The sequence below is a fragment of the Columba livia genome, chromosome 1 (genome assembly GCF_036013475.1).
Source record: "Columba livia isolate bColLiv1 breed racing homer chromosome 1, bColLiv1.pat.W.v2, whole genome shotgun sequence".
NCBI classification, from domain to species: domain Eukaryota; kingdom Metazoa; phylum Chordata; class Aves; order Columbiformes; family Columbidae; genus Columba; species Columba livia.
In genome coordinates this window covers 197,552,096-197,579,812 of record NC_088602.1, presented here as the reverse complement: position 1 = coordinate 197,579,812, position 27,717 = coordinate 197,552,096, and the positions used below count along the sequence as shown (strand labels likewise).

Sequence of the window (27,717 nt, the reverse complement as noted above, 5' to 3'; positions counted from 1 at the left end):
TCAGGGAGGCAGCTGAGAGCGTGATATTGTGTTGACTGCGGAGCTGAAGGATTCACCAGCAGCCACCCTGTGTGTGCAGGGGGAGCTCACAGGCATGGGCTGTCACAGAAAGTGGTGGTTTCCATGTGCATGATTGATGTTCAGAGGTCGTGAGCAGCATTTAGCAGCAACGATTTTCATTCTTTTATTCATCAAAAAATACCGTTTGGGGTCATAACAATTCTTTATGAATTTGAGTCAAATTCAGCAATAGTTTTATCTGCTAAACAGTTTGGACCTCAGTGGTAGTTTCTCCCTTCTCTCCCAGGTGTACGGTTGATGGTGCAGGACGTGAGGCCGCCACTGCCCTCCTTCAGGGCAGCCACTGCTCATCCAGCACACGGCCAAGAATTTTCAGGGAATGTTTCAGAAATCTCTTCTTTCAATATGGTTTAATTTGGTGTAAATGGCTTCAATGTTCATTGCCATCAAACTAAAACCCAGTGGTGCTGTGTCTCAACCATAGAATCATAGAACAGTTTGGGTTGGAAGAGACCTTTAAAGGTCATCTAGTCTAACCCCTACGCTGCAGAATCACTCGAACATGTGATTTTCCCTCTTGACTGCTGAGTATTTGTACAGTTGCAATGAAAAGTAAAATAGCCACCCCAGGAGAGCTGGAGAACATCTTATTCCAGGTGACCTCTGGCTGAAGCTAAAGAACTCCAGTAAAAGAAGGGCTTTGTCTCAAATCCCTGCGTGTAGCAGATTGTGGTTTTAACCTCACTGAATATCTTTTTCCGTTGAGTACCAGGTCAGGGAAGAATAGCTGCCATACCTGACTCTTCCACTTCATGATTCCAGGCTTTTTCCCCCTGCTTTTATACCATGTCCTTCAAATAGTGTATTTTGCTGATCTGAAATTAAATTTTTCAGGATTGCATTTCAGAAGCTTGATAGAAATCTTCCTTTTTATTCTGGTTCTGCTGCTGAACAAAAAAATCAATGATTGTAACAGCTGCTGTGGTGAAAACCCTCTGCTCATGCTGCCGTGAATGACGCTGGCAGTCCAGGGAGACCTGAAACAAAAGCAGCAACCTAAAAGGAAAAGAAACTAAGAGGGACCTCACCCAGCTGCTGTAGAGATAAATATTGAAATTCCCCTTGGCTGTGGTGATTCAGCAAAGAGATCTTTGTCCTTAATACCGCAGATGAGTTTAGTATCTAACACACACACCTCAGAAGCAGAAACAAACCTTTTGGTGAGGGAAAGAACTTTGGGAACAGACCTTTTAAAAATCATACATTGACAATTATAATGTAGAGGGATGAAAACTGAAGGTGTGATTAAATAGATTGAGTACAAACTTTGTTGCTTCTCTGAGAAGAAAATGGAAATAACCTTCAGTCAAGAATATTTGAGAAGTACAGTTTTTCTTTTCAATAGTGTGTTAAATGCTGTGTTCTTATAATAACAGGCACAATATGGTGCCTTTATTCCATAGTTTGAAGGATGTTTAATAGCTTATGTAATAGAGGTTCCAGCAGCCCTGCATTGTACAATTTAGATACCATACCTAACAATTTTTTCACATAAAAGAACTACTTAAATGAAAGTATTATTACTAATACCCACTTCCTACTAAAAACCCAACAATGTTTTTATGCAGGCTATTATTATTATTATTATTGCTAGTTATCCTAGTATACAACTAATATTACCACTACTATTAATAGCTCCCTGCATAAAAATGTTATTGGCTTTTTTGGTGTTTCTTTTTTCCAAAGTCAGTAGGGAAACCTTTCTCCAAATGCTTTTATTAAAAAACAGAGCTACTAAGACGTGGTACACTTCTCAGCTCAGCCTTGCTACTAGGCTGCTCCAGATCCAGGCAGGTACTCAGAGCCTCATGCTCCAGCTCCTGCTTTGCCGACAGCAGTGCATTGCCTGTTCCGAGGCAGAAACCAAGTCAGTGCTCCCTCTGCTTCTCTTGCCCACCCCAGTCGCAGCCGGCATGTGAGGAGGAGAAAAATGCCTTCTCCTCCTGCCTGCAGGCTCCAGCAATGAAGGTAGGTCTGGCTCTAGAGTGTGGATCTCCATCCAGCAAAGCTTTTAAGCACACTATTAATCCGCCTCCATTTAGAAAAATACAGACGCAGCTACATTTTTCCAAGCAAGACCTGGGAGCATGTGTCAATTATGGTGCTATGGTAAGTGCTTGGTAAGCAAGGATATGCAGCTGATGTGGGACCACAGAAAGACAACAGGGAATACAAGAAGGGGAGGGCAGCTCTTGTGGTGTGGGGCTGGGAGATAAACCATGACTCAGAAAAGCCCACTTCTATTTCAGTGCCTTCGGTGGCTCCAGTGCAACCTTTTCCAAGTCACTTAACTGTGCCATTAGGGTTAATAACAGTCACCTCCTTGACAATATCATTCTGAGGTTTACACACATGAAGAGCACATTCTGAAAGCCAAGTGTTAATGATGACATCTTTGGTGAAATTACCTGGCTTTGGTGGTAATTTCCACTATCTCTTGATTGTCCTTGATTCTGACCTTGGGGACACAGCTGGAATCTCACAGGTATCTTCTACTGCTTCACATATTTGCAGTCAGGATCTGCCCCATCAGCTCAAGGACACAGAAGGAGACACAAGTCAGGGTGAAATGCTCAGCTCTCAGGCTCAGACTAACCCTCCAAGCACAATGGGCAGATTTAACAGCAGCCAGGAGAATGAAAAGCCCAGCCCCTCTGCTGGCATCAGGCTGTCCATGTCACATTCATGTGATCCAACATCAAAAACCACAGGAAAAGTCGTGGGTTTCAGGGAAGTTATTTTCAAGAGTTATTTTCGAACAACTGAATGTATGGAAAGGAGGGTGAGATTTCCATTGCCGGGAATGACAATGAACACCATAAAAGACTAGTTTCCCACTGTGGAGGAGGTGACGGAGGAAGAGATGAGAGGAAAATGCTTCCATTGATGTGTGGAAACAGAGAGAGAGGGGTGCTGGGCTTGATTGGAGAGGTGCTGGGGAGCAGGTGAGAGTGAGGAAGGACACGTTTCGCCGGAGATGGAGGGAAGTAATAAAGGAAAAGGAGGCAAGGTTTCATTTTCTGAGATTACAGCACATATATATATACAATGGCCGCAATATGAAAGCTGAATTTAAAGGGAAGGTGCTTATGGAAATTAAAAATGGGTTATCAATAGTTATCAAGAAAAGAAGTGATGGAGCATAAAAATACAGCTGCTGGTCTAATATGAACAAGTAGTATTGCTCTATTGTGGGTGAAGGGCCTCATCCCAATGCCATATGATTTGAGCTTCTTTTGGGATCAGTTTAAGAGTGTAGCCTGTAGCACTGCCCAGGGCTGAACCCCAACGCAGCAGAAAAAAGCAGAAGATGAATCCAGGTGTCTGTGTTGTCCCCAATCATGCCCTCAGAGTACTCCCCGAGAGCCAGGTAGCTCATCGCCATGGATGTTACTTACCTTTGGTACGTGGGCTGTTAATTCGCTGGTACATCTGAAGCGCCTGATGAAAATGTCTCTGATGATCTCAGTTTGGAAGCCCTTCTACAAAATGCTTCACAGGAAAGTTTCATTTTAGGAGAGGTACATACAAAAAGTGCTAAAGACTGTATTGTTCAAGACAAATGTGTGAATTACCGTAATCTAAAATAAGCAGCTAGCACAGTTTGATGTACAGCAGAAGCTTTCTGGATGTTACAAAAATAGCCCCTTGTATTAGTCTGGCAGGTCTAGCCCCCACAGAGGTGTTCAAAGCCTTAGCACTAGCAAATACCTTCTGATGATGCCTTGCTGAGTCACTACATCACCTGCTCCTGACAAAAAGCCTTGGTCTAAATATATACTATATGCTTCACTAATTGCCGTAATGCGTAAAACAGGGCATGTGAGGATGATACTGGTTACTGGACTGTGATGTTTAACCATAAACTACAGAATTTCAGCATCATAAAGATTGTTTTGATTAGTGGTCTGACAGGGCTTCTTACATCCTACTGCAAGAAGGCTGAGGTACTCAACAACTTGTTTGCCTCAGTCTTCACAGGCAAGCTCTCTTCCCATACTTCTTGAGTGAAAAATGAGCTGCGGGACAGGGACTGGAGGAGCAAGGTCCCTCCCACCGTAAGTGAGGATCTCTCCACTCTCCATGATATTTGAGAAGTTGTAGTAGTCAGGTTAAGTCCCTTGTGACTGGAAAAAGGGAAACATCACACTCACTTTTTAAAGAAGTAGAAAGGAGGAGCCCGGGAACTACCAACCTGTCAGCCTCCCCTCTGTGCCTGGGAAGATCATGGAACAGATCCTCCTAGAGGCTGTGATAAGGCACATTGAGGACAGGGAGGTGATATGAGACAGCCAGCACAGTGTCACCAAGGGCAAATCCTGCCTGACCAACCTAGTGACCTTCTACAATGGAGCAACTACATCAGCAGACAAAGGAAGGATATGGATGTTTTCTATCTGGACTTCTGTAAAGCCTTAGACATCTCCCCCTCACCGTCGTTCTCTGTAAATTGGAGAGATATGAACTTTATTGGGTGGACTGTTCAGTGGATGAGGAACTGGCTGGATGGTCACACCCAGAGAATAGCTATCAATGGCGTAATGTCTGGATGGACACCGGTAACAAGTGGTGTCCCGCAGGCAACTGTACTGGAACTAGTGATGTTTAATATCTTCATCAATGACGCAGACATTAGGATCAAGTGCACCCTCAGCAAGTTTGCAGATGACACCAAGCTGAAGTGGTGCAGTTGACAGGCCTGAGGGATGGGATGCCATCCAGAGGGACCTGGATAAGCTCGAGAACTGCACCCATGCGAGTGTCATGAGGTTCAACAAGGCCAAGTACAAGGTCCTGCAACTGGGTTGGGGCAACCCCCGGTAACAGTACAGGCTGGGGTATGAAGGAATTGAGAGCAGCTCTGCGGAGAAGGACTTGGGGGTGCTGGCGAATGAGAGATTGGACATGAGCCGTCAATGCGCACTTGCAGCCCAGAAGGACAATTGTATCCTGGAATGCATCACAAGGAGCATGGCCAGCAGGTCAGGGAGGTGATTCTGCCCCATTGCTCCACTCTGGTGAGACCCCACCTGCAGTGCTGAGTCCATCTCTGGAGACCTCAGTACAGGAAAGACATGGACCTGTTGGAGAGGGGCCAGAGGAGGGACACCAAAATGATCAGAGGGCTGGAACAGATCCCCTTATGAGGACAAAATGAGGAGTTGGTGTTGTTCAGCCTGGAAAAGAGAAGGCTCCAGGAAGACCTCATTGTGGCCTTTCAGTACCTAAAAGGGACCTATAACAAAGATGGAGACAGACTTCTTAGAAGGGCCTGTTACAACAGGACAAGGGGTGATGATTTTAAATTAAAAGAGGGGAGATTCAGGCTGGTCATAAGGAAGACATTTTTTACAATGAGGGTGGTGAAACACTGGCCCAGGTTGCCCAGAGAGGTGGTAGATGCCCCATCCCTGGAGACATTCAAGGCCAGGCTGGACGGGACTCTGAGCAACCTGAAGTAATTGAAGGTGTCTCTGTTCATTGCAGGGGGGTTGGACTAGATAAGCTTTGAAGGTCCCTTCCAACCCGAACTATTCTCTGACTCTACGATTCTCGTCCTTTCCCACACGAACTATTCTATGATTCTATGTCTATGGCTTTAACTGAGCAAGTGCTTCCTTTTCCCTCAAGAACAGGAGAATTTCATCTTAAGAAACAAATTAAACAAAGACTTTATATACTTAATATGCTTAACCTAAAGCTTTCTCCCTATTATTTCATAAATGCCTGAGATTATAAAGGCTCAGCTAGCTTAGCAAAGATGAATTGCATGTGAACCTGGCGATACAGCCATTGCATTGGTTATTCTTCCTTTCCATTGCGTTAGGCTTTTTGTAAATAACCTGCATGTTTAATCAATGGAGACTAACTAAGAAGACAGGGCATGTTTTATTATTGTATTAAAACCTGTTCATTTCCACAGGGAAGATGTCATCAATATTTCTAGGTGAAAATTGCTACTTGTGGTATAAATTATGGAGAATTTTACTGTAACCATTAAAAAAGCTAAAAGTATATTTTGTCACTGAGTACAAATAGCAGTATGCAGATTTACAACTATGTAACCAAATGCATAATTATCACATGGATATAATATTTTGGAAGAAAGAAATCATAAAAAACTAGATTACTTCTTCCAATAGCCCTAAATTCAAAAACTCCAAAAGGCAGAAATATTTCTTTAAACTACCTCCAGAGCAAGGTTGCTCTACACATCTAAATAAAACCAGGCAAGTGCTAACATCAGTTATTCTACTGTAAATATGGACCTTCTCCAGTGACTTTAATAGATTTTTTCCTAAATTCAGAGTGGTAACAAAACAGTTACCACTGCCCTGATCTGCTGATTTGTATGCCAAATGATATGGTGGAGTAAATGCCACTTAGGGACAGATCTATCAACTTCGCTCGTACAAACAATCGCATTGATTATACAGGATCAATCAAGTCAGCAGGATTCACTCAAGCAATGTCTACGTTAGCAGTAGGAGAGGTGCTGGGGGGTGAAACAGCTTGTTCTCCAAATCCTATGTCTGTGCCAGCGGCGTGGTGGAGAGGTTGATGTGATTCCAGCCAAGCTCCTGCTTAGCCCTGCGGTTGTCCATTATCAGCTGGAACCAGCACAGTAAATGGGAAATTCACATCAGAAATGTTCTCCTGATCCCAACTGAAATCTGGATGTGGGCATATCCCCAGATGGCCACAGGCCTGCCAGTATCTCATGCTTATTATCATGGTTTGCCTAAAAAAAGGGGTTGGGCATTGACCTTCTCAGTTCACCACCAAGTGCTGGGTCATTCCCATGACTGGAGTTGTTCAGGAGACAGTCACCAGCTGTATACACTTGACTTGCTTAGAAACCTATATTGTATGTGTATTTTGGGGTACAGACTGATGCAGAAAGTAAGGCTCAGTGAAACGTACGTCCCTCAATGAATGATACCAAAGAGGAACTCCAACAAGGACAAGAGTTTTACCTCTGACCAAAGGAAAACATTGTTTATTAATCAGTTAAGGGCCAAAAATTATTCCTACTGTGGCTACATGATACTTCTGTAGATATGGAGAGGAAACAGTCCTTGACCTAAGAAGGTGGCATAAGAGTCCCCTGTGGAGAGGAGATGTTGCCCAGGGCAATAAACCTGTGCAGATCCCCCAGGAAAGTTGGTGGTGAGATTGGCTCTAGTTATGGATGTTTTTGCTGGGTGATAACTAAGCCTTCATCTCCACAGGGATGGCAAGCCTAAACCAAGGCCCATGGGATTGGCAGTAAGCACTTAAGGTCTCCTGGGTCTTCTCCACAGCATTCCCAGGATGGGACTGCATGTCCTATGTCCCTTGGTGGCTGCACAGCCAGCATGTCCTGGGGGACAGGACAGGTGGGGACATCCTCGGGTGATCCTGGGGAAAGCTCATGTGTCTGGGGAAAGACAGAGCATGGGGAGGGTGGGAGCCTGCATCAGTGCTTGAGTGGGGTCTCCGTTTTCCCAGCATAGTTCCCAAGTGTATCCAGCTGCTGCAATGTGGCTGAATCGTAACAACTGCCACCTAATCTGCATGAAACAGCATCGGTTCCGCTTAACCGGGATGTGCCGGAGGGAGGCAGGGAGCCAAGCACCATTACGTCGCTATGAATTCCTGATCGCTAGGTCTTGCAACACAGAAGCAACAAAATAAAATGGAGAAAAAAGTAAAGTGCTGTTGATATCACTTGTTTGGTAAGGTATTTTACCTCATGTTTTTCCAGATTTATGTGTGAGACAGCTGCTTTGCTTTGTGTCTCAGTACTCAATTAGTGTGTGTATCCTTCAGCACCTCTGTCTGTTCCATGTTTCACTGAATAATGGTAGGTGGCAAGCCAGTGGAGGCACTCCAGTACCAGTATACAATCACAACTTCCAAGAAAGACAGAAATCCTGCAAATTCTTGGGGCGGGGGGGGCGGGGAAAATATATATCTATATACACACATACACAGATAAACATGGGGGTTTTTTCTACTGCCTACTCTGAATCTTTAGAAAAGTTATATTGATTATTTTCACCAGGGCTATGCCAGTCATTTAATCAATGCATTTAAGTATTTCCAGCTACTGTGCTAATTTCTCTGATGTATTTTACAGTTCTTCTGCATTAGACCCAGCTAGAAAATATAATTATGATGGGGTTTTGGCTATTTGCAATTTATATGTCAAATCCATTTTGAAGTTCTTAAATTCTTTTCAAAACAGTTTTCAAGCAATAGTGGAACCTTTGGTCTATTTTCTTGGTTAAGAAATGATTCCTTTAGGATAGTGTCTCCAATTCTATCTATTTTAGCATCTCCTTGGACATTCCTCTCGAGCAGCAGAAGTTTAGGCCAATTGATTATTCTACCACTCCCTCAGGAGAGACCCTTGTTTCTTCCATGCTTGTTACAGACTTTTAGCTGTTCAGCAGTACAATATATAGATGTGCAAGTACACATTTTTTCTTGATACAAATCCTTCAGCTGAAGATGACTTTTAGTATCTGTCCTCATCAGACACAACAGGTTTGTACACTTAGCAAAGTACTGTGAATTCTTAATAAACTGTACAAGCAGGTGACTGAAGATACAGTCTTTTGAGGTCCAAAATATGTTCAGGTTCCCCTGGGCTTTCTCGGGACATTGTGGGTGCAGGATCTCACCAAGATTCTGTGGGTGCATAAATAAAAGCACAATGCATGGTGCTCTTAAAATCTAAGCTATGAAGAGAGTTTGTGCACATAAGGGTTTGGTAGGCTAGGTCTTTCAAATAGTACCTATTATTTTGAAGGTATAATAAAAATTATGAGCAATGTATCAACAAGATCTAGATTCATTATTTTCTATTTTATTACTATAATGTCTCATCTAGAAGAAAGACTTCTGTAGATCTGTACTTATTGAGATGATAACTGATATAGTTTTATGTTTGATCTAATTAATTGTTCTGATTTATGTTTGTTTTATAATTTCGCATCTTTATTCAAATATATTTTAAGCAGCCAGATTAACGTAGTGTTTAAAATTGCCTCTGATCAAAAGATGATACTTGGAGTTTTGATTCTGTCATGACAGCAAAAAAATGCAGTAAGAAACAAAAATTCTTGTCTTTTTTATGTGTTTATTTATGTTCTGTCACTATTTCTCCTTTGTTAATCCTAGTTTTTTCATCTCCCTCCTTACTATCCCATTGAATTGCTCATCTGGCTTTCAGAAAGCTCCCTGTCTGGATAAATTGAGACAGAAGCCTGAACCATTCACACTCTCCACACTACAGCCAGTAATAAGATTGTTTACAAATTATATTACAATGTACAAGATCTCATTTGATTATACCTTAACCATTCTGTTTTTCCCTCCCTACTTCACAGATGATGGAAATGCTTAAAACAAGTTAAGGTAGTATGACACAGTCTAATGTAAGTGTGAGCATGGCATCCAGGGGACAAGCTGTGAAATGTTTGCGCGCTTCTGCCAAAATACATTGCATGGCTTTCTGGTGTTGTCTCGTGTTTCTGACATTAGGCAGCATGTTCAGCAACATGTAAGCGTTTTGTTTGATATTTATATTCCCAGCTTTGGGTTTGTATAATAAGCCGCCTTTTTCAGTAGCTTGTGGCAGCAGCTCGTGGCAAATCTGCAAGCTGTGTGTTGTTGTCAAGTAACATTCAAAAGTACCTGCAAGGATCAGGGCTGCATTGGATATGGCTGTTTAGAAATCCGCTGTAGAAATGTTGAAGTGTGCCATTTGAATGGGTCAGAAATGGTATCGACACTTCTGTACTTGTCGGTGGAAAGAAGCAGCTCCCAGTTTGCCTCTTCTAGAAATCAAGCCCTGTACTAGTGCAGCTGCGTGTAGCTCTGCTACCCACATCTGTGCCTTTGCAATGTGAATGCTTCATGACGACTCTTCTGTTGTCAGACTCTTACTTTGTGTGATAGATGCCACACAGGAATTAAAAATGTTATGTTTTCACAGTACTCTGATAAAAAAAAAATACTACTATGGGCAAATATGACGTTCTCATGTGTTTATATACTTCTTTTGATCTTAGTCTATGTAATGCTTATGAAGGTGAGATGAATCACAGCATCTTGAAACATGCTTGGCCACAGAGGTCTTCTGGTGCTGCCTGGTATTGAGAGGCAGAACTCAGTTATTCCCTGCCTGGGTTTCCGTTCACCTGCGATTGCCACTCATGTTTTAAGTGCACTGTGTTTTTTTGCCATGAGGATGGTCAAGTATTGGCCAGGTTGCCCAGCGATATAGTGTCATCTCCATCCTTGGGGATACTCAGAAGTTGACTGGACATGACCCTGAGCAACCTGCTCTAGTTGGACCTGCTTTAAGCAGGGGATTGGACTACATGAACTCTAGAAGTCCTTTCCTTGTCTTACAGTTGTCAATGATTCTACAATTTCATGACTGTACAAGTGGGAAGAAGAGTGAAGCCACCCAAATAGCTTTTGTGGTGCTGTAAGCTATCATTTGAAACCAGATCACCAGAGTTCAGTGCACTGGTCACTGTTCCCCTGTTCTGGATAATAAAATGAAAATTATCAAATTCTGGTTCATACTTTCAGTATACCCAGCTCACCCAATTGCAACTGAGCTACACATGTAGGTATTTGTCGTATTTTCTTATCATGCAACAAAAATATAATTTCCCTCAGTTTCACACAATATGCGTACTATGTGTGGAGTTACAGCATGTGTTGTGTGAGAATAGGATGACTTATCAGAAACATATCTACTTTTGAATTATTGAAGTTCTGCCAGCTGGCACTGACAGCTGTCTATGTGATGTTTTTATAGCTCTTCTCAAGTTTCCCATGTAAGATCCCTACCTCTGTTCCTAAGACATCAATTATTAGACTGTCAGAGATGAGAAAATCCACCTGGCAAGCAAGGTCACCTTCGCTCTTCTCAGTAACAAAGGAAAACACCAGGCTAACAAGGCTAAGGAAGTCCTAATTAACATCAGTGGTGAACTCAAAGCTAGGGAAAAATAGGGCTGGCAAACGAAGACTCTACAGAGTTAGGACTGTTTTTTGAAATAATTGCAAAACAAGCCTGGAAGCTGTATTTTCAAATGGGGTTAGAGCTGGGGATGGGTTGCAGAAACGAAACTGAATCAATAACAGGTTTGTGATTTCCCTGCCTCCTCCTCCTTGGTGAGTTCCCATCAGCAGTCAGAGCCTCTGAAACTCAACTGAGGCCCTGAGGCAGGAGCTCCATAGATCTCTCTTCCTGCCTGCCAAAAGGCCACTGTGCTCCTTCTTCAGCTCGGCCCCTTCGCTCCTCAAGAAATGTGCCTCCTCGGGGAAGCTGGAGACGTGACACACACGCAGAGCTGGGCCACCCCATAACCTCCCACCTCCTCCCATCTTGCACAGCAAAACAAAACGACAGCCAACAGCTACCCACAGTTGCCGCATGTGCTAAACGAATATCCCACAGTTTATTTTCTATAGGAAACAACTCGCAGATCTGTCTCTAGTACCACTTCAGGATCCTGAACGTGCCTTTGAGTCTTGCTGCACTGTGCCACTGTGCCAAGAAATAGTCCATCCTCCCAAAGTACCCAATTAAGCGTTTTTCCTCCCATTTTCTTCCTCTAACCTACTCTTAGTCCGAAGTTCAGATTCCCTGAATTGGGCTAATTCCCCTGGTTGCTGCCTCCCTCTTCTCAACTCTCTGACCCCCATTACAGGACCGCTGCAACCAGCCATCTCTCAGACACCCGTATCTGGCAGAGAGCTGCTGAGCCATGCAACGTTTCTGCCTATTCATTTGTGTCATCTGGGTGTTTCTCACTGATCTCCTTACTCAGCCATCTCTGGTCTCTGTGTCAGCCTGCTGCTGCTGGAAGAAGCCTGGTTTCCCCATTGATTTCTCTTACCTGGCAGGGCTGTCTCCAACTCAGTTCTCTTATTTCACAAGTGGGAGGGAGCAGTCCATAAATTAAAGTGAGTATTTTTGGTTTTCAGTGCCCCTATGCCATATTTTAAATCCCAGAAAGAAATATTCCCAATAATGAACTAAAATCCCACAGCCTTTTTAGCAGTAAAGAGAGTGAAACAGAGGAAACCATTCCTTAAGGGTATTGTGAACTTGCAGTGCTGGGGAGCCTTAGAGACAAATTATACAAACACATCAGAAATGGCACTGGTGCAATTAGCCTATCGTGGGACAAGGAGTGGTCTGTGTGACCCCCCGAAGTCCTCCCCTGCTGTATTTTTGTATGATTCTGTTCTTTTAAATGATGCTAACAGCCTCAGCCACGAAATTTAATCACTGTTCTAAATTGCGTGCACATATAAATGGCTGACACAAGGACACAAAGTTGCTGGTAAGAGAGGATGGACCTGAAGAACCGCTGCAAACTGCTGAATGTCACCCTCTCTCTCTAACACACATACACACAAGGCTGTGAGTCCACCACGTGCTGCTTCTGCCTGTTAGCCTAAGAAAAGGTCAATATTACATACTCAGCCAACTCCAGCAGTTTCCGCAGAGACAGCCATCATGTCTCACTGGATCATGGTCTCGTGTTCTTTTGCAAACCCTGTTGTCTTGGCTGGCTCCCTCTTGGAGCCTCAGAGCATTCATCCTTCCCCAAATCCCATGACACCGTAACCTTCTCCAGTTACATCATTCTGAGCAAATGAAGTTAATGGTTTTCTAATGACCTAGAGTGCAGTTTTGTCCCTCTCATGAAGGTGAAATCCTCAGAATATTATTCCGACTGTCATCATGGATCAAAATGGTTTCCTGCACTTTCATTCAACCTTCAGCCACAGACATCTCTGACCATGTCAGATGAGGAGACTTGGTTTCCAGCACCTCTCCCGGGTGGTGCTTCCCTGCACATGCCTTGCCTTGGGATTTAACATGACACCCTCTGTGCTTCCCAGGCAAAGACACAGATCCTTGCAGTGGGCCTGGGTGGACTTGAATCTGTCAACACTGCTACTGCGTGCCCCTTTGTCTGCCCAACAGCAGCATTAAGCAAAAGGCAGTGCTCCCTGAAATTATCGTTGTCTGGCTCACATGCCTACAGCTCCGTTTCCTCTGTTCCCTGTGTTTAGATATTCTCTGCACCACAGAACTAGGCATCCCCTGAGCACGACATTTCTTGTCTCATTCCCTGATCCCTGGCAGTCCTTTGCTGCTAGAGAGTTATGCTTGTCTCTGTCATCTCCACAAGGTCTTCTATGCCACCATTTCCATTTGGCCCAACCTGTCATGCTTGCTCAGGCTGCTGCTGCAGTGCCACCTTTGGGTCTCTGGGATCCAGCCATAACACAAAGTGTAACACACCATATCCTCCTCTCTCCCATCTGCTGTTTTTCAGCCACGTGTTGATCCCCTCCAGTATTGCCAACTTTGAGCTCAAAGTCTTATTATTCAGGGAGTAAACAAGAGTACGTGTGTTTATCACTGAAACAGTGTGTAGGCACAGCTCTCCTCTTCCTGATGCTCATATTGCTTCTAACCCAAAAGAATAGTGCTTTTTGCCTTTAAGCAACAGCACACTCTGCTCATTCATTTTTGAAAATATGGTTATGACTCAAGCAAGCAGTGCAGTCCCAGGCAGTGTCAATAGCCCATCCAGCATATTAATATGGCTTTAAGGGATGTGAAGGAGCTTTACGTAAATGGGGGCATGAGAGAGACACTGGACCCAGCCCAGCAGAGCACATTGTTTCCTGGAAGTCCATAAGGAGCCCTAAAAAATTCAGCAGGATGATCCATGGGCTGAGAGGTGCGCTCCCATCTTAAGTGGTTTGCTGGCTGAGGGCCACAAGCCAACTTGCTCCCAAAAGCCCATGGGACAGCTGAGAAAGCAAAATCTGCCCAGTCAAATACCAACACCTCCCTTACCCAAAGATTATCCAGCTTCTTGACGTGAAAATTGCAGGGTCTTTATCAATGACAGTGAGAAGCTCAGCCAACCTCAGGCCTTCCTTCTTTCTCCAGAGCATACTAAGTTATAAGACTTCGCTAAGGCTGACCAAACTTTGTGTATCATGAGTCCCAAAAATGCCAACCTTTCCATATGAACAACAGCCACCAGACAGATCACGAAGACCTGAAGGAGGGCAAAGATATTGGGGTTGTTCACAGACTACAGCAGCGTCCTTTCCCATGCTTGCTGTGCAAGACAGCTTAGCTGGGCTTGTGTCTGAACCCCACGTGATTGGGCTCTGCTGATATCTGCAACTCCAAAGCCTGCCCTATCACCAGGACTCCTGTATCAGATGGATGCTCCCAGTCCCATAGCAACAACAGCGTGTGGGAACCACGGCTGAGCTACTCATCAAACACAGCCAAAGGATCAGAAGCTATGCACTGTCATAAGGGTTGCATTTGCTGTTTATTGTTGGCTTGAAAACTCTTCCTTTATAATGGCAAAATTTTATATCCCTTCTCTGCATTCAGATGACCCAAAGAGTCTAACAGGCAAGAGCAGCAGAAACCTAGACTGACCAGTAGCATCTTATTAACCTGGTAATGCATTAACCTGGCAAGTTATTATACATGAGTTGAGGTAGAACTAGCTGATGCTGTTGCACACCCTGCTTTACCTGTCTTCCTGATAAATGGCTGGTTTGGATTTTCCAGTTGTTCAACATGATCATCTTTGAGAGTTTTTTCTTATTTCTTAAGATATATTCCCCTCTCTTTGTCCTATTGACAGTCACGGTAGCACCACATGACCTCAAGTGCTTATCTTCTTAATCACAGCATTTTCAGCAGAAAATGATCCTCTGAAACACTAGAGACAAAAAAAAAGACTCTGAACTGGTGCCTGTGGAACCAGTTATTTTCCCATTCCAGATTTCTGTTTCATACCAAAATGTGTGCTGGAAACCATACCTCCTGATGTAGAGAGGCAACTTCAACAGACTTGGAGTGGTGTAAAGGGTAATTAATAAGTTATTCCCATTTCTAACCTCTGTGATGCAATTACAGAAATTGCAAAATGCAAGAATCTGTCCCTGCTGGCAAACGAGATCTGTCATTAATTTTGCTCCTCACTAGAGAGGGAAGGGTGGTTAAAGGCAAGAAGAACATGCACTGAGATATTGGCTCAGGACATACAGAGCACCACCACCTGGATGGCAAGAAAATGCAGGGAAAAAGCGATTTCACTGAAATGAAGACATACAGCTATCTTCAGCCTGTTACATATTAAGGGGAGGGTAGTCATTCTCCAGAATGTCTGAAGCCAGCTCTGAAAGCAGAGCTCATATATTCTCAGAGGTACTTGAGCCCAGATCAACTTTGAGGGGGAGAAAATATTGCTTTCACCCAGATTGTGCCAGAGGAGATCTCAAGAAGTAAATCAAAGGACACTAGGGACAAATCTTTGATAAAAGCGTATCAAAATTTTGTTTAATTTGTTTGCACTGCTGTTGTAAAGCAGACTCACCGGAGACGATATGATCTACAAATGGAATATGTTACTAAATCAGGACACATCTTACTGGAAGGATAAGTAATGATTTCATCTAAGTCATTACATCTCCCTATCAACAGTGTATCTGTGTGGGGACTGTGCTCACCTCTGGCTGAATATCATGTAATTCCTGTAGGACAGACTTTAAATGCCTAACTCAAGGACATGACAAATCCAATCACCCAATAATCAGTGGGTCAGATGGTCTCTGGTTGAGATCAGATGTGCATAGATGCATACATGCATCAATGCTACATGCAATATCCAGCACATAATCCCTTCCATCTGTAGAATTTGCTACTGCCCAGATGTGTGGGAAAGGGATGCTTGTTAAGACAGCAGAAAAAAAGGGTTTGTTTCTCCTGGATACAGGCAAGTTCATGAGCACTGCGATCTCCAAGTCTGGCACATCCCGGGCACATACTCATGGGATCAGTGTGCGATACGCATTGGACTAAGTGAGCCAGTCCACCCACAGATCCAGTGGGTGGATCTGTGCATGTGCACCTCCGACCTGCTGAACCTCTGGGGCAAATATCCAAAATCCTCAAATGCTGCCCAGCCAACAGAACAAGAGTACACATACATGGGGGGCTGCATCAGGTTAAAAATTAGGATGTTGTATAGCTTTGCAACCTTGCCTTCTCTCTGCATCTCTTATCTCTGTCCTTCATACTGCTGAAGCTTGTTTTGTGCTCTTCTTCCCTTACCTGTTTTGATGCAGTTGTTGTCAACACTCTTCCCAAATCTTCCATCTTAGCAATGTCAACTTCTGGAAACTTCCTTCCTTCCCCTGGAGTATCCATCTTTTTGTATTTCATTTTTCAAAATACCTCCCTTTTCTGTAGGGAAGTCTCCACTCTCCAGGACAGTAATGCCAGATGGTTTCATTTAACTCTACAGCTATAGCTAATTCAGAGTCCTGAAAGAAAGTATGCTTAGTCACTATCAGAGCTACTTGGAACTATGGAGATTAAACATGGTATCTACTAAAGCAGCTTTGTTTTTTTTTTTTCCTTTAGACTCAGTTTCAGAAAGAAAGGATCATTCTACAGTTGATGAGGTGACCCCTTTATCTTACCTCATATACCTCCCCATTTGATTGTAGCAGGGAAACCTATTAGCTTCTGCATCCAGGCCGTGCACACCCTCAGTGCTATTTTCAACATTATCACCATCTTCTCTCTTCTCTCCAGACTGATGCTGTCATTTAAACCTGCTGGCATTCCCTCAAAATTGTCCTACAAAAATACCCATTATTATTTGTTCCCACAGTAAGACCCTGATAGCTTCATCCTCAGTCTCCACAACCTTCTCTGTTCTGGCCATCTTGGTGCTCACCTTGTCTTCCCTCAAAATGTCACAGCTAAAATCGATTTCTTTCTTCAATTCCTTGCAAACCACACTAAATCCCTTCACTGCTTCACCTTCATCCTCTTTGTCAAGTTCATGGTTCAACCTTTCCAAAGTTTCCGTAAAACCACTCCTATGGGTTTTCATGCTTATCTTCTCCTTTCCTCCAGACTATGTTTTCCCCTTCCTTTTCACGGTGGCTTATTCTCCCATCTCAGGACTCTTGCAACACAAAACATCCTCCCACAGTGTCACCACAGAGACCCTCAGACCATACCGATCTTCCAGTTTTCCATAGGTTTGAGCCATTTTCATCAGATCAGGCTTGTCTACGCTATATTCAAGACATCCTTTTATCTCCCACCTACTCCTGCCTCTGGTGCTGAGGTATTGCCCTCAGTGAGACACATGCAACAGCTCTCTTGCTTTATAGCCCTCCATGGAGACAAGGTATGTGCAGGCAGCTGGAGGAGAAATCAGTGCCATGCTCCTGCCCAAGTTAGCCTTGCTTTATTTTACCTCAAAGTAAGCCAGAGTCAGCCTTCATCTGCCATTTGATTTTGCAGCAGGTGACATACAGCTCATCCCTGTTTGTGGGGAGACACAGCTGCTGCGTGTTTCCTGCCTCTGTTCTAAATTATTAGGAATACGGAGTATTTTAAATGCCTGTGAAAGACCTGGCATTATATTAAAATTATGTTGAGGAAAAAATCACTTTGGAAAGTGAAAAGGCACTTATGAGTGAGATTTGGGTAGGGAAAGTGTCTGAAGATGTCCATGTCTAGAATTATTTTTCCTTTCCCAGGGGAAAAAATAAAGGACAATGACAGTGTGACCACAAGATACTGTCTGAGTAGACTCTATTGAACAGAGTTTAGCATACTACCCACCATCCAGAGGACATTCATTCACCTCTACCTTGCACCTGGTGCTTGAGCTGGATATGAGGCTTAAAAGTATCTACTGTAACCTCCCTGAGTAGCTTTTTTCAGCTCTCTGATTTACAAAAATTATTTGCCTGACAGCAGCCACCTCCAAAGTATTTTGTGATTAATAAGTGAATTTTCAGATACCTTAAAGACAATGTTTATAACGGATTAGAAAGATCAGATGTGCCACAAAGATTTACAAATAACAAGAATGAGCTGTGATTAAATAGATCACTGTAGAGTGGAGAATAGACATCTCAATTACTTGTCAAAGTTAATAAACAAAGAACAGTACAGCTATTTTATACTGATGATTTAAGAAAGCATGCATAAAAGTCATTCATTTGAGCTTATGACCCAAAGTACTTGAAGATGGCTGGTGATTTTGGGTGCCCTGCTTTAGACTTAAAGGGTTAAGTTTTCAGAGCCTCGATTTTCGGGCCTTTTTTTTTTTTTTTGAAAGACAAAGATGCTACAAAAATTACATACAAAATTAGAAGGTTTGAAAGGGCTAATTCCATTTTGCCAATGTCAGCCATGATGGACACTATGTCCTACAGCAAAAATTATAAAATCATTTTTAATAGGTTTTCAATAATGTTGCAAAATATGTGCAAGCCGTAATGTAACTGCTTTGCTTGTACTTTTTACACCTAATTAATTATAGCATGTATAAAATATTGATGCTCCATTCACACGCTTAGAATTTAATTAATGTGATGTTTACATGTTCCTAATAATAAATGTCTCTCTGTGATCTTGGTCCAGAGACTTACAAAAGCACAGAGCTTTTCATCAGCTTTAAAGGCAGCCCTGTCACTGACAGTGGTAAAGTTTACAGAGTCCTACAGAAACTGCCTCCTTCACATAACCTTTGATGAGCATGTTGTGTGAGAGGCAACAGGCAGTATTTACAGACTGCCCACATGAAAAAAAGCACAGGTTGCACTCAAACTCCCTTGAAAAGCCTAAGAACCAGGTAGCAACTTGCCAGTGCTGGCCTGGGAATTCGTGTTAGCGTAGTAAATAGTCAATGTCACTTCCCAGGCAGAATATTTGACAGAAAAAATCATCCAAGTTGGCTGAACACACTTCATCCTGGTGACGTGCAGAGTGTGACAGTGTCCTCTTACTGCCTGTTGGGATAGGGGCTGCTTTTCTAATTAGAGCATCCTGAAGTCTTACTCCAGCCTCTTTTCAGGAACAGTAAATCAGTCAGACAAATATGTTTTTAAACATTGTCTGACAGAAACATCTTGAAAAAAAAAAAAAATTTTTGCTCAGAGGAATAAAAAAACATGGACCATATATTCCTTTGGCAGGATATGCTAAACACTGTGCCATTGTAGAATAATACAGTCATGTTTCTTGCTAAGGATTGCAGCTGCCTGAAGGAACCCAAGTAGATAACTTGGCCCTTTACCCAGTTAATCAGAAATTCTCAAGCTCCTGTTTTTCCTCACCATCAATGATAATACCAGAAAGTGCAGCAAACAGTTTCCATGATGTGCAGAAAGTCTCCCTCTCAGCTTTAGCATGGGGCACACACAGGATCCCTGTAAGCCATGCTGTTGGGGTTGAGGGACCAGCCCTTTTTTTCCTTTTAAATGTGAAGATGTGCACACCGCTTGAAAAATCAGTGCCTGACTGGGTGACTGTTGGCTGCCAGGGAGTTTGAAGTGAGCTCAGTGCTGATTCACCCTCAGGAAGGGAAGGGAAGAGGTTTAGTGGTTGACACAGTGCTTTGGACTGTGGGTTCAGGCCAGGCAGACAGCAATGTCCTGTGTGACCTGGACCTCACTTGCTCATAGTTCCCCCTCTGAGACCACATGTGCTGAAAGGGTTCACGAAATAGATGGATATATTAGTGGAAGAAAGACTTGCAAGGCCCTTACATGTAACGATGCTTTTGGGGCTCCCAAAGTCCCCACACCACAAATTGTTGTAGGATAGCACAATATTTTAGGGAAACATCCCTATGACTTTCCCTGTCCTTCTGCTCTGCCCTAGGTGTCCACTGCTGACCACTGCCAGAAAAAAGGTACGGACTGAGCAGACCTCTGGTCTGATCTTACACATAAAACGGGAGAAATGTGTTTTCTCACCTGTCTGTTCCCTGGGGAGCGTGGCCACCCTGGCTCCTCTGGATGCCAGGGACCTCGCTCTTCATGTACCCTTCCACTCCCACCAACCCTGTATTTGCCTCATTGCAGTATTTATATCATTACACTTACTGCTTGTCAGGCCACCCCATCACAGAGCAGAAGCTCCCAGGTGTGCTGGCTCAGCAGAGCACCCCTAGTTCAAAAGCTCAGCCCAGGTCACTCTTGCTCCCAGCACTATGTCACTTCTTTCTCATGCAGTAGAGATCCGTGGTTTACTAACAGATTTATTTGCCAGAGTTACAAAATATATGAGCTGATACAACAACCAGTTTCCACCAAGGCTGCAGGAAAAAAAAGACTGTAACTTTCTGTCAGAGCCACAGCTCCATCAGAAAACCGGAGGTTTCACTTGAGGGAAGCACAACACATAACCACTTAATAAAAACAACCCGAGCCCACCGGGGAACCAGCAGAATTTACAGGCATTGTGCTGGGAACGGCAATCCAGCCCTCACAGTCAGAACATCACCATTATCAAACACACAGAACAGTTAATATTTTGAAGTTGTTTTAGCTTCATTTGTGTATCTTGATAGGTGACATTTCCAAGACACTACAGTCTCTGCTGTGTTGGATCTATTATTAATTGTGGACATGCAGCTGAACTTTGAAAAATCCTTACATGACAGAGCAAAGTTCCCAGAGTCGTTTACGCAGAGAAGGTTATACTCCAGGGGTTTTATCAGCCTTCCAGTCCCATTCAACTAGACGCAAATGCTTTGTCCTCCTACTACACAAAGTGGATCTGGAAACCTACCCCTGCCTTGACAAGGGATCAGCTCCCTGCCATTTGCCCAAGTCCATTTTCTCATTCCTTTCTGTTATTGCAGCTAAATGTGGGTGGGCGATGTTCCTCGCAGGTATAACCTCACGTGGTGTTTTGTTCTCCAGTGGCTCCCTGGCTGCCCAGCTGTCAGCTTTGGGGATGCCCATATGGTCCTTTCCCAGGTGGTGCTCCAGCAAGGAGACCCAAAATCCTGCAGCATCACTGTCCCTCCTCCCAGGCACCCCGCCGATGGCCGTGGGCGAGATGCTAGCCAGAGCCAGGCCTGCAAAGGGTTGAACTGAGGGCTGTCATTTGAATCAGTGATGTAAGGTAGGAGCTGGACAACAGGTTTCATCAGAGTCATGTCTGGAGCTGCTGGTGACTCAGGTAGGTGTGCTGACAGTGGCTGGAAGGAGTAGCTGAAATAGCCCTTGAATAACACCCATAAATAAGTGTCTCTGAGACTCCCGCAGACAGTTTAGTGGAGGGAACTCCTGATGACCACATACAGAAACACCCTGTGCAATTGGAGCCCTCCTGAAAAAAACACCAAAGACAAACTCTCCTCCCTGGCATTGTGCTTGCCCACCTCTTCACCACAAGGAGTACAGGGAAAGCCCTGGGAGGCTTAAAGTGTTGTTACCCAGAACAAGACAAATGGGGGGAAAACCATGTACTAAACAGTTGTTTTGGAAGCTGACTGCTTTGGTTTCTTAGCAACTGTGGGAAAGAAGCTGCTTGAGATCTGAGCTGTCTGGTCAAATCCAGCAGGCATCCCTCCATGGAGGACTGCCCTCCTCCTCTCTGCTCATCAGCGCAGGGAAACCGCGCGGCTGGTGGGAAGTCCCCCCTGCACAAGGGAGGATGGCAAACATGCCCATCTATCTCTGCTGAGGAACGAGGGGACAACCAGCCCAGCAGCGTCTTCACATGTGGTTCCTCCAGACATGAAAAGGTTGCTTGGCATTAGACTGCTTTCCATTTTAACAAGCACGGAAAGGGCGAGGAAGTCTTGCACTAACAGCTGCAGTCAGTGATGTTCCCAAGTTGCACCCCAAATAGGAACTGCAGTGAAGTTGGGCTGCAGCTCTTCGTGCCTCGGTGTCCAGGCTGGGCTGGAGGGGAGCTGGAGGACACTGCTGCAGCTGTGGCCATTGGCCACTCGAACTCTGCAAACTAAATATGTTCCTGACATCTTGGTGGGGTGGGAGGCTCATGCCCTCCTGTGCAAGGCACTCACCTCCTTTCCTGGCAATGCAGGTGGTTCAGTTACAGCATCCTTCAAAGACTGCTTCTGAGTGCATGAAAAGCAGTTTACAGCTGTTTTCTCAGTGATCAGCGGTGTCAGTCTCTCACAAGTCCCTTTTGCAAATCCACAGAGAGAAAGGGCTGCTTTTTGCCAGACAGTTTCAGATCTCAGTGAGGGTCTGTGCTGGAGAAGGTTTCAGCAGTGGTGCAGGATTTGTGCAGGTCTCTGTGCTGGAGTAGCCATGTCATTGGTTTGGTTTCTAAGGGACAGCATTTAAATCATTTAAATTTATGCCTGTTACTGACATACTGGCTGTGCTCATTGCTAATAGCTTATTTCCATCCATACTAACACTACCTCATTCATTCAGATATAAGTATGAGGATGCTGACCTGTAGTTAATCCTACACATCCCTGACTTTTAATTTAATGACTATTAAATATTAATGGGAGCAGAGAGTGGAAGTCAGATCACCTTTTCAACAGCTTAGTGCCCCCATCACCAGGCTACAATGTCATCCTTGATCTTGCTTTTTTATTCCCTTTCTCCCAGTTTCACTTACAGGACAAAGAAAGCTGCATTTTATAGAAGACTTTGCAGTCAAGCAGCTAGTGCAAGGATTAGAGCTAAACCAGGATCTCCCAGCTCCTGGGTAGACATTCAAACCACCATGCTGTTCAATAAAAAGGGGGTTTTTGTCCAGACACCAGCCCAGAGGCTACGCTAAAGGAGAGGGAAATGCACATAAACACAGACACCCATGACCTAGATCTCCCTGCTGATGTTATGCAGAAAATAATTCAGTGTTCAAGGAAAACGTGGAGGGTGTCTGGCGGTTACAGCCCTACCCAGGGCATGGGAGCACTGGTCATGGATCTACCAGGGTCTACCTGTTCACAGTTTGTTAAATAAACCACAGTGCTGAGGCTGGCCCCAGGCGCTTTGGTGCAAACCCTCATCACTGCAGTGCCATGTGCCCTGTTGTGTTCCCACTGTCCTGGCTGGCCTGGGGTACAGGAGTGAATCCTCCCTTCCAGAGGAGTGAGCTGAACATCACCCTTTCAGTCCCTGATGACTATTAGAATGTCCTGATTCTCACAGGAAACAGCATCGCTTCTTCTGGTCATGGTTCAACAAAAGAAAGCCATGATCCCCACATGACCATCCAGAGAACATTTTATTTTCAAGCCTCTAAGTTTTGGGATGGTGGGGGGCAGTTGTGGTGCAAGGATCTCCTTTACATCTTCACATGCCCTTTTTTTCTCATGGTCTTTTCCTTGGCATCAGGCAGTTGTGACTGCATCCTTACAACTGGTGGAGGTATTTGTCTGTGCTTAAATCTATGTACCTTCAGATGATTATATTTTTCTGATTATAAAGGTAATGAGATAAAGCAGATCTCAATCAAAGTAGCTGGGCTTGAAGTGCATTAATACTTAATACTACCTTTTACTACAATAATTATGACTTATTTACTTTTCAAATTGCTATCTGGTTTACTTCTGTCTATGAGAGACATTTCTCAAGAGTATCTTTCTGACTACACTGTTTTATTTTTGCGGAAAAATGCAGGCATTTAGTGAGATGGAAATTACTTCCTTATTATTTAAAATTAATTCAGCCTGTCAAAATGAGCTCATTGCCATGCACAGTGCTTCCTTTTTAATTCATTCTCAGCCTTTCTAGCAATTGAAATTCTATGCTGAGATGATGTACATAGCAGGCTTTTTATACATATTAAACCCTACGTATTAGGAGGATTAAGGCTGCATATACATTTTCGAATAGAGCACATAATTATGAAACAAGTTTTGGAGCAGGATAAAAGAATGGCATTTTTTCTTTGGTCTTGTAAACTGCTTTGCTAGCCAGGAATGAAGCTGCAAGGATGTCTGATGGGAATAGAAGGGACTCTGTTGCCTGCTCCCGCAGGACTCCAAATTTTGCTAAATCAGGACAAAAGTTGAGAAAATATTTACATGTAAATAATTGGGATGTCAGCGCTCCCTCCTTTTCTCTTCTTGCAATAAAAAAGAAAAGAATGAAAAGCAGAAGAGGATAGAGGAGACTGAAACTTGTGATGGGTATAGGAAGAGAAAACCTTAATAATGGGAGAAAAGTGCCTGTCACCAGTGGAAATAAAGGGGAAAAGGGAGGAAGGAGAGGTTTCTGACAGCAGCACTCTGGCATTCGGTTGGGCCCATAGGAGTTTCTTCAGGGTCGAGCATCGATTAGGAGAGGTGTGAGAGAAGAAAAAGCAGCTTCAATAAATGGTCTTCATACTTCCCACCCCGTCCTCTGAGCTGCTCTCAGCAGCCAAACACGCTTGTGGCAGAGGCTCAGTCCTCCAGAGTCAACCCAGTGAGTGAGGAAACACCCCAGTGATCCGCCTGCCCTGGGCCGGTGTCCTGGTCACCCCCCTGAAAAGAGGACAGCAGGAAAAGAAGAGTTGGGGGGCAGAGGGAGTGGCAAAAGAAAACCCTCTTTTGAGAGGGCACCTGAAAAGGCTGCCTTTCCCGTAGATGAGCATGGAAATTATTTTCCTATTGAGTGGCTGAATCAAAAAAAGTCATTAAAAATTTCAGTCAGTTTGGGCATAGCGTAGACAAGACATTCAATGTCACTTCTGTCTGCAAGAGGAAGGATGTAGGGAGCAATATACATGGCAGTGTCACCTCAGTCCCTAGGGAGGTGATGGAGTAAATAATCCTGGAAACCATTTCCAAACACAAAGGACAAGAAGGTGATTGGAAGTAGTCAGCATGGACTTCGACATGGCTACCTCAGTGGTCAAGGGGAAAGCAGTAGTCATCATTTATCTTGACTTCAGCAGGGCTTTTGACAGTGTTTGCTGTAACAACTTCACAGACAAGCTGATGAAGTGTGGGCTAGATAAGTGAGATGGATTGAAAACTGGCTTAAGTGCCAGGCTTAAAGGTCTGAGATCAGTGGCATGAAGTCCAGCTGGATGATGGGGCAGATAAAAAGCTGGGAGAAGTGGCCAATGCACCAGAGGGTTGTGCTGCTATCCAGAGGGACTTCAACAGGATCAAGAAATGGGTGAACAGGAACCTCATGAGGGTCAACACAGGAAAACCCCAAGTCCTGCACTTGAAGAGGAACAACCCAGTATATGCTGGGGGCTACCTACCTGGAAAGCGGCTTGGTAGGGAAGGACCTGGGGTCCTAATGGACACCAAGCTGACCATGAACCAGCAACATGTCCTTGTGGCAAAATAGGTTCACAGGATCCTCTGCTCCGCACTGGTGAGGTCACACCTGGAGTGTTGTGTCCTTTGTTGGGCTCCTCAGTACAAGAGAAATATTTACATACTGGAGAGAGTCCAGCGAAGGGCCACTAAGATGATGAAAGGACTGCAGCATCTCTCCTGTAAGGAAAGTCTGAGAGAGCTGGGTTTGCTCAACCTGGAATAGAGAAAGCTCAAGGGGGACCTTATGTGTGTGTATAAATACCTGATGGGGAGCCAGTAAAGAAGACAGAACCAAACTCCTCTTGGTGGTGCCTGGGGACAGCATAAGACACAACAGGCACAAACTGGCATGCAGGAAATTCTATTTCAATATAAGATTATTTTTTTTTTTTTGCAGTGAGGATGGTCAAGCACTGGAGCAGGCTGCCCAGGAAGGTGGTGGAGTCTCCATTCTTGGAGATACCTGACTGGGCATGGCCTTGAGCAGCCTGCTGTAGCTGAACCTCATCTGAGCAGTGGGGTAGAATGAGATACCCCAGGGGTCCCTGCCAACCTCCACAGTTTTCTGAGTCTGTGACACTGAGACAAGATAACAGCAGGGAACTGACAGATTATTAAGGGAATGGAGCATCTCCCCTATGAGGAAAGGCTGAGGGAGCTGGGTCTCTTTAGCCTGGAGGAGGTTGAGGGGTGACCTTATTAATGTTTACAAATATATAAAGGGCGAGTGTCACGAGGATGGAGCCAGGCTCTTCTCAGTGACAACCAATTATAGGACAAGGGGTAATGAGTTCAAACTGGAACACAAGAGGTTCCACTTAATTTTGAGAAGAAACTTCTTCTCAGTAAGGGTATCAGAACACTGGAACAGGCTGCCCAGGGGGTTGTGGAGTCTCCTACTCTGGAGACATTCAAAACGTGCCTGGACACCTTCTTGTGTAACCTCATCTGGGTGTTCCTGCTCCAGCGGGGGGATTGGACTGGACGATCTTTCGAGGTCCCTTTCAATTCCTGACATCCTGTGATTCTGTGAGATAGAAAATCTGAATTTTCGTTTAAGGATTTGCAGTAAAAGACCAGTAAGTAACAACGGGTTGGAGTTGCCAGAGATATGCAGTGGTGAGCAGGGTACAAATAGGTGTGTCCCCCAGGAACACCACTGCGACAGGGGACACGTTGCAGCACTCCCCACCTACATCTACATCACAGTGGGAGGGGAGCATCCCCCACTAATGCTGTCTTAGTCAGTCAGTAAGAGCTGATGCAAATAAAGCTCTGTAAAATAAAGCCTAGTTGCAGGAGCAAACAGCTTCAAACCCAAGTCTTGGGACCACCCACCCCAAAAGCACCTCCCTTGTCAATGGCCATCAGGGCTAACACATTGCCCACACCTGGAATCTAAAACTTCAATAACTGCAGATGTTCTTTAACTCAGAATCATAGAATAGTTTGGGTTGGAAGGGACCTCCAAAGGTCATGTAGTCCAACTCCCCTGCAATGGGTAGGGACATCTTCAACCAGATCAGGTTGCTCAGAGCCACGTCCAGCCTGGCCTTGAATGTCTCCAGGGATGGGGCATCTACCACCTCTCTGGGGAACCTGGGGCAGTGTCTCACTGCCCTCAGTGTAAAAAATTTCTTCCACATGTCAAGACTGCATCTCCTCTCTTGAAGTTTAAACCGTCACCCCTTGTCCTGTCCTAACACACCCTTCTAAAAAGTCTGCCCCCATCTTTCTTATAGGCCCCTTTAAGTGTTGAAAGGCCACAATAAGGTCTTTCCAGAGCCTCCTCCAGGCTGAACAACCTCAATTCCCCCACCTGTCCACCTAGAACAGGTGTTCCATCCCTCTGATCATCTTAGTGGCCTCCCCTGGCCACTCTCCAACAAGTCCATGTCTTTCCCATGCTGAGGGCTTCACAGCTGGACTCAGCACTGCAGATGGGGTCCCACTAGAGCAGAGTAGAGGAGTTACTCGTGCTACTTCAGTGGATGTTTCTGGTGAAATGGGCAGCAAGCAACTGGTAAAGTGCTAAAACTGTATAGAAAAGATGCCATGAGAAGAAATCAGAGATTTCTTTCCCCTCAAGTTCAGAGACTTCTTTGTCCCACCAGCTGTAGCATTCCTCCAGCAGCACGTCCAAGATGGGACACACACCTGGGCTCTTACCTCCTTCTCCGCATTTTGCTTCAGGTGTTTGCAATTAGCTAAGGATTCTGCCACCAAACTATTTTGGGACAGCAAGGTGTTGGCTTTTGCAGCTTTAACACAAATTGTTGTGAATCATCAGGAGCATTTTATAGATACAGTTTCTGAGGTTAAAGAGACTGTGTTTTAATTTAAAGTATTTCATCTGTGCATTGCAGAACAATATAGAAAATACTCCGTATTTTTCAGATGAAAAAGTAGATTTTAATCTTTTTTTAAATAAAGTCTGGTAACTTCCAAATATTATTTCATGGAGGATCCTAAACCCAAGAAGTTATTA

General features: G+C 44.3%; 1 protein-coding gene and 1 long non-coding RNA gene across 4 annotated transcripts in view; one reads left to right on the top strand and one right to left on the bottom strand.

Moving 5' to 3' along the window:
- The window catches only part of LHFPL3 (LHFPL tetraspan subfamily member 3), a 250,195-nt gene that overhangs the window by 203,326 nt on the left and 19,152 nt on the right, over window positions 1–27,717 (top strand). The window contains exon 3 of one of the 3 annotated variants that reach the window (XM_065049085.1): window positions 9,459–9,486. The exons of 1 other annotated variant lie outside the window; for it this stretch is intronic. In XM_065049085.1, coding sequence (XP_064905157.1) covers window positions 9,459–9,475 — 17 coding nt within the window. In that variant the 3' untranslated portion in view covers window positions 9,476–9,486. Of the gene's footprint in view, window positions 1–9,458; window positions 9,507–27,717 lie in introns of all 3 variants that reach the window. One more of the 3 variants, XM_065049084.1, reaches the window with a different exon arrangement.
- Window positions 160–6,766, bottom strand: LOC135578233 (uncharacterized). Its single transcript, XR_010469622.1, has 2 exons — window positions 2,490–6,766; window positions 160–1,058 (listed from the first exon to the last, which is right to left on the bottom strand). It is a non-coding gene; the product is annotated as an uncharacterized LOC135578233 (long non-coding RNA).